Genomic DNA, 7,745 nt, shown 5'->3' on the forward strand with positions numbered 1-7,745 from the left:
ATCATAATAACATGTAATGATATTCATAACACTTTATAAGAGTGAGGGATCTCAATTTTCTTTAATTAAAAATGGAATAAGAAAGGGGAGGAAACTTATCTTTTTCATCATAAAATTCCAGATTTAATGTAGAAAACTCTTTCCCACCAATATATGGAGAACTGTATCTTTGGATAGATTTGTTGTACTGATTGAGCCAAAGTTTGAGATTGTGATTTCTATTCTGTTGACTCCATTGTTTTGTTCTTTGTAAAACTCTATACAATCAAGATTTTGTGATCTTCTGTTTGTTAGAGATCCACCTTCACCGCACCAATTGATAACTTGTGGAAAAATCCTTGATCGGAGCACTTCCCTGTGAGGCGCCGTTGGGATCGGCCAGGGACACTCCGATGCCAAAGTCAGTAATATTTCTGAGAATAAACTGTAAGCACAAAAGTAGAGAATCAGTAAGTGTACCTCAATAGCTTGGGATGCAAGCTATTTATACTAATGTAGTTGTAACTCTTGGTAACTAGAAAGTCTCCATTAATGCCTCATTAATGGCGGTTATTGATCTTATTCAAGTATGACCGTTAGCTTATTAATGGATGTTATGGAGATGTAGATGAACAGTCATGTCATTACTCATCTTTAATTGCTACCAATTCTCCATTAATCCCAGCATTTATCCTTGAAACCCTCAGAGTTGGAGTATTCGAATAGTCAAGTCTTTATTCCCCTTTAATGGTTATTAATTGCCATTTAATTGTATTTATTCCCATTCATGGATGGTAATAAAGGCGCCTTTTGGTATTCTTAGATCCGTCAAGGCGTATGTACGCTCTCCTTGGGAACAATGGCGGGTCTCCATTACTCGTTCTCATCGAGCGTATCTCGTTATGGCGTATCTCGCCATGGTCCACGTGGTGTGGCATAATGCTAGAAACTCCTTCCTTTTCTTCATTATTTGCATATTCACCCATGCATTAATCCTGCATTAATTATCATTAATTCCACATTAATCATGCGTAAATATCTCTTTTAGAAGGAATAATGGTTTGCCATTATTTCTATTAATTTTCCTTTATTCCTTATTCAAGAATAATTTGGGTTGTTATCACAATGCTACCAGATGTTTCATTAAAAATTCATTTGGTGCACTTATCCTGAAAAATTAAAGCTTCATACACAGATCTAAAGGAGTTTTTCGACGATTAATGAGTGCTTAAGTCCTCTCCTGATCCCTCTAGATTTTTCGTTGAATGTCTCAACGTGCTCACGAGTTCGATAATGTATTAATCCTAACTTCAAATGATTGTTTGATTAAATGAATTGGTTAAAGCATTTTAAATAGTTTATTTTCTTTGTATTTAATATATAATTTATTTCTATTTTTATTATATAGAAAGATCAATTAAATAATAATTTCATGTGGTTGGTGAAGAATATAAGTTTTTAAAAGATAAATAAATAAACTGCAATTAATTCTAAAAAACAATAATATGGATATAAGAGACAGAGGTGGACAATTTCGTAACAACTCGTACAAGAGAAGTTACTAGTTTCGTTAAACATCTAACAAATGAGATAGAAAGTTGTTGTGTAAAAGAAAATAAATCTCATATTGTAATAAATTAATATATTCAAAAATCTAATCTAAAAATATTCAACGTGATTTTATTAATACAAAATGTTGAAATTAATTATATTTTGTTGATAGAAATTTAATTTTTCTATTAGAATTGAAATATTGTTCAAAAATAATTGTTGTATATATACAAATGCATTATAACAACATAAATTTAAAATTGCTAGTTTAAACAACTAGAGATCCCTATCATTCGCCCAAAATTTTTTTTTTATTACTTAGTTAACTTTTTCTTTCTTATCACACAAAAAAAAAAAAAAAAAAAAAAAAAAAAAAAAAAAAAAAAAAAAAAAAAAAAGGTAGAAGGGTGTCATTAGCCTAAGACCAAGAAGAGCCTCAAGCCAGGAGATGGGCTGAATTATATTACTCAAGTTAAGGCAAATTAACAGATTCATTTTCATAGTAATTAAGATAAGCCAAACCTCCTTTCAAGTTTCACCCAACCATCACCCAACCACCGCAACACAACTCTATCATAAGGGCGGCCCGATGCACTACGCGTCCCCGCTAAGCGAGGGTCCGGAGAGGGATCCCACCACAAGGGTGTATTGGGGGCAAGCCTTCCCCTACCAATTCTATTTGGCAAGAGACCGCTCCTAAGACTCGAACCCATGACCTCTCGGTCACACGACAACAACGTTTACCATTGCGCCAAGGATCGCCCTCAACACAACTCTATCATATCTTTTTAAATTTAAAATAAATGGATATCTAGTTTAAAGTATAATGCAATTGCATCCAAGTCGTTGTAGTATATAGTGGTAAATATTCCCGTCTGTCACGCGGGTGACCCGGGTTCGATTCAAGCAGATCAGATTCAAGCAATGATCCCTTTAAAACTCTCAAAACGGATCAGATTCAAGCAATGACCCAGGAACGACCAAGTACACATTCTGTCCCAACTACTTCCTCATCCAGTAGTAATGAGAATTAGGAAAAAGAATAAAATTGAATTCCTTCACAAAATTGAAAATTGACTTGTTAAAGATATATCCATCAATATCAATGATATTCCAAATTCAATTGGTTGACATAATAATCCATCTTCACTGATATGGCAAATTCAATAACAATATTTATCACTTTATGAAGGTCACAAGGGTTATCTTCCTATGGTGAACCCATTTCATGATCCTAAATTCGATCCTCAACTCAATTGCAAAATACAAGTATATCAAATACCAAAAAATGCAAGAGTCTGTGAAATGAATACAATGAATCAAAATTAAACAACTTGAATACTGCCCAGTGAACACAACAGAAGATGCCTACTATAGTCCCAACTACCACTGTATGTCTCCCATACTATACTATAACAAATCACCAAAAAAAATAAAAACTCACTAGGTTGAGCATTGAATTTGTTAGATAAAACATAGACTTAATTACCTTCTTATCGATTCTCCTACTAGCATCCTGCTCGTTTTTCCACAATTGCTTCTATTTGTTCTAGTGCATCTACAACTTCTTTCATAGACAGGCAGCTTTTAGGATCAGATTCTAAACATTTTAATGAGTATTGGCCTTCTATCCGTTTGTCTATAATGTTTCTCAACTTTCTCTTCTTTGGGAGAATTGGCTTCAACCAATCAACCAGGTTTCGCTGCTTCGGCTTCAATTTAACACCCTTAAATGCTGTCATCAATTCAAGCAGCACCACACCAAAGCTATACATATAAATGACCTGATTATGATGGCACAATACTTCGTCAGCTGATTCATATGCCTCTACATATATGCCAATGAACTATATATACAGGTTTGAAACGCAAAAAGAAATCAAATCTTTAAGTATTTAAGTGCTCAAACACTTCAAGGGTGAAATAGTTTGACACAAATTAATGTTGTTTAAACATATTCAAAGATTCAAACTTTACTACATATATATAGTACTACTTGTTGCAAGGTACTCCGGAGCACTTAACTACTTAGACTTGTAATTTCATTAACTAGTGGTCCAATGCTTTCCTAATACTAAATTTTCCAAATTCGGACTGAAAATGGGGATAACCCCATCTTCAATTGCTCAGTCCCTATATACTTGGCGATTCTTGACTTATATGCCAGGCTTCACTTAGAATCTTTCAGTTGACCAGAAGATTTTGTTCAATTGCTAAAAAGAGTACTCAAGACAACAATATCATATCAACCCGCAACCTTATTAACAGCTTGCACAGATAGAGGGCAGTCCACATGATTAGAGACCATCATAACACGAGACTTTCCTAGAATCGAGACAACAAACAATCAATAGAATTTGTTGGAATCTCTACTTTTTCATTGGAAGCTCACCAGAAATATATCAAATACTAAAAGGATGAAGACTTCATGAAACGAGTACAATGAACAAAAGTTAAAAAGTTATGCAAATACTAGCAATGGCATTCAAGAAATGAATTAGCCCATCATACAAGCATTCAAGAAAGGATTTGATTCATCTTATTGGACATGAATATCACTCACCAATGGCAAACAAGAGATGTTTTGATGTTGCAGTTATATATGACATGAAATAGTACAAAAGTAGGAAAATTTTGGGCAATCTAAGTTTCACTTACATAGAATATTAAACTCGGGAAAATTTTGGGCAATCTAAGTTTCACTTACATAGAATATTAAACTCGGGAATCAATCTACTTTTGCAAAGAAAATCAACAACTTACCTGATTGAGCCATCATTGTCAAGGTCTGCACCTACCAGATCCCTATTAGAGGTTTATCTTCCAGTGAAGAACCCATTTCAATTCCTCCGAAAAATGCACGGAAACAGTTCCTATAGCAATACAACAAATAACAACAGCCAAAGCTAATGGATCATGTATGTGTTGAATCTATCTTCATCAAAAGGCACTCAATAACACACCCTCTTGCCTATCCTATCACAAATACCAACAGAATATCAACGAACCCAAAACCCACCAAAAAGCTTTGTAAACATATTGTCAGGAACAATATCACCAAATCCCAAATCCCATTGTGAAGAGTGTAACAATAGTGAAGTACAAAGAATCAACCAACCGATATGCCTCAATCTCAATAAAAAAAGAACTTGTCAAATACTGTAATGCAGAGACTGTGAAATGATAACAATGAACCAAAGTTAAAAAAGTTTATGTAGATAGTATCATACTCCAAAAATAATATCCATTGAATTCAATACTAATAGTATTTCAAACACAAATTAGCCACTAAATCCATAATTACTGAAGTAGACTGCTTCTGATTATCCATACAATTATTAATCTATTTTCATTGCAAACGAAAAACTTACTTCTTCTGAATGGAGCACCAAGCTTTTGGCTTCGTTGATACCAAGATAAAACTCCAACAAACCAGACACTTCATCTATGAACTGATCAATGATGAGATGTAAGGAGTTGAAGTACAGATTGACTCAATCTGTACTTCAACTCCTTAAATCTCATCATTTGATCGTGAAATGCCCTCAATTTCTCAATTGCGACAATCTCAAACCCCAATTTGAGTACCTCGTCAAAATTGGCTTTAAAGGTCAGCTACTTCCCCCATATCATTTTGTCAAATCCCAATATTACAACAGCCTCTTTAATTTGTGTAGGTTTAAGTAAAATCAGTAGAATCTTAATGCTGAGCTGAACCACAGCTTCTCCAACCAGTTTTATCATTTTTGCTACTTGATTGGCTCCTGAACTTTGGAAGCGTCTCGATAGCTCCTGAACTTGCATAAAATGTTCAGTTAGCCCCAGAATTCTGTTAAAAAAGTTATGTAGATAACATGCATAGATAAAGACTGTAGGCATTCTGTTATAATTATCAGAAAGGTAACTATCCATACATAGAATCTATGAAGAAAACGTTCCCTCATAAGAAACACTTACTATTTTGAATCTGATACTATACTTTAGGGGTTGATTGATTCCTGAGTTATGTCTCATATGCATTCGTATTATGAATTTTTTTTATCACTTAATCATGCTAGACTACAGAGAACCATTTACAAGCACATATTATGAGATCACACTAATTGATCTTTCAGGTGCTTACTTTATCAATTAGATCCGTTATCCATAGAAGCAAGTATCTAGGCATTTGCTTGAGCTGCAAATTTAACTAACTATCAACCCTATTCAGTACCTCCAAAAAATGCACTGAAACAGTTCCTATAATAGAAATACAACCAATAACAACTACCAAAGCTAAGTAGATCTTGTTCTTATTCTCATTCGACGTTTCCCTCTATCGATCATGTACGTGTTGAATTTTTGATAGAGCATAAGCAACTGATACAACATGCACAACACAGAAAAGCACAAATAATAACAAATATAGATAATATTGAACACTTGTCAGTTCAAAACATATAATTTATATCTCATACAACTCGTAAAGATAATACAAATTCATATGAAATAGTATTCCAGTTTTTCAAATGAATTGACAAAGACAAATATAATCTTAAGCAGAATTTCACATTTTCAAAATAGATGGTATCCAACAATCTAAAATCTAAAGGGCCTGTTTACTGAAGCTTAGAGAGTATTTGACAAAATTTCGTCTAAATCTAAACAAGAAATTATTAAATCAATTGGAATGAATAATTCAATACTTGGGTAAAACGTTTACAGATAATAAGTAATTACCTTTGTGAAACAACTTCCCCCAAAGCAATCTCTGATTAAATTTTATTCAAATACAAGTTCTCAATAACAGAACAGGCATATGCACATCCACCTTCCATTGATGATGAACAAAATGAAAAATGAACACAAGATAACGAAAAAAATGTCTACTTCATGACTTTAGTTTCCCTTCCCTTCACTCATTGCCTCGTCTAACATCTCATTGTACAAATCAATTACATGAGGGGCTTCTTCCTTCAAACAATTCACATACTTTTCCAGGAAATAATTCTCCGTACACTCAAACATGATAGTTATTCTTGAATCCCATTTAACCAGACCTTTGGAGCTAAGATACCGAATAACTGCAGCTCTTGGAATGAGCCTCTTCTTCAAGCTATATGCAAGTAGCAGAGGGCGATTCAGAACGACTGAGGAATCTAAACCCAATTTATTGACATAAAAGTCCATTTTAGCCATTATATTATCCTCCGACAATGTCATACACTGAGGGTACTTCTTGAAGGCTGTAGTAATATCTTTATCAGACCAACCCCAACTCTTATAAACCTCAACCTTTTTATCCCTGGTTGGTTTGCTCATTGATGCCAATACTGCAATTGCTCTAACAAATTTTAGCTTCAAAGGATTGAATCCCATTTCCTTCACTTCCTCCGTAATCTCTCCAAATTTGACTGAATTTCCAATACTTTGCCAATTACTAAGAAATAGGAATGAAATATTTGATGCAGGCACACCATGTTTTCTCAAAATGTTTATAACAGGTATTAGAGCAGCTTCAAGACCACTAGTTAGAACACGAGGATTTTGTTTAATCAATTCAATGGCTTTGTATTCGGATTCGAACAAGTCAACTAATAAATTAAAAGAAGGAACCAATTGATTTTCTAAGCTTACACGCAAGATCCAGGGATAGGCAGTGAAGATTCTTGCAAGGTCAGCAATCGAAGGAACCTTAGAGTGAAAGAACTCAACTTTGGGAAAAATGAATTTTTGGGGATTATAGGATAGAAATTCTGGGGACTTGATGATCATTTCAGAGATTTGGGGTTTTGAGAACCCAAGCTTTTGAAAGAATGATATGATCAAGTCAGGGTTTTCTGGGCTTTTAAATTGGACACTTTTAGCGGCTATTAAAGCGGATTTAGAAGACAATCCGCATGAGTTGATGCGATAGGAAACAGTAAAAGAGTGCGGATTATCAGCATCACTTGAAAAGCATCTGATTAGTGATAAAGATACCACCGTAGATGGGTTAGGGTTATGAGCTGTGAAAGTGTATCCATTTCTAGGATGGAGAAGAGTTTTACTGAGAAAATGAAGCATCAGAACTGAAAATTGAAGATTGGGAAATAAAAATCTGACCTTTACTCGAGAGAACCCTCTAATTTGAAATGCAATTCCAATTCCAATTCCAGCAGATGAAATTCCAATTCAGAAGCTACCAAAATTTAATCGAGAGTGAGAAGAGAAGACTGAACAAAACTATGTCGTTT

At 34.1% G+C, this 7,745-nt stretch overlaps 1 protein-coding gene across 3 annotated transcripts; it reads right to left on the minus strand.

The window, feature by feature from the left end:
* Positions 1–2,647: 2,647 nt before the first annotated feature.
* LOC136223673 (uncharacterized) lies at positions 2,648–7,745 on the minus strand. 3 transcript variants are annotated; one of them, XM_066011790.1, is made up of 4 exons: positions 6,250–7,745; positions 4,902–5,322; positions 4,294–4,403; positions 2,650–3,314 (listed from the first exon to the last, which is right to left on the minus strand). In XM_066011790.1, exon 1 carries the CDS (start codon positions 7,573–7,575, stop codon positions 6,409–6,411), a length of 1,167 nt encoding a protein of 388 aa, XP_065867862.1. In that variant the 5' UTR covers positions 7,576–7,745; the 3' UTR covers positions 2,650–3,314; positions 4,294–4,403; positions 4,902–5,322; positions 6,250–6,408. The 3 variants fall into 3 exon arrangements, with proteins under 3 accessions (XP_065867861.1, XP_065867862.1, XP_065867863.1); XM_066011789.1 differs by having other exon boundaries at positions 2,648–3,314; positions 4,294–5,322; XM_066011791.1 differs by lacking the exon at positions 4,294–4,403.

Source organism: Euphorbia lathyris, chromosome 3 (genome assembly GCF_963576675.1).
Source record: "Euphorbia lathyris chromosome 3, ddEupLath1.1, whole genome shotgun sequence".
In the NCBI taxonomy this organism is placed as follows: domain Eukaryota; kingdom Viridiplantae; phylum Streptophyta; class Magnoliopsida; order Malpighiales; family Euphorbiaceae; genus Euphorbia; species Euphorbia lathyris.

Bases quoted from the DNA above. Each gene is read 5' to 3' on its own strand.
- LOC136223673 (XM_066011789.1), bottom strand. From the start codon at position 7,575: ATGCTTCATTTTCTCAGTAAAACTCTTCTCCATCCTAGAAATGGATAC.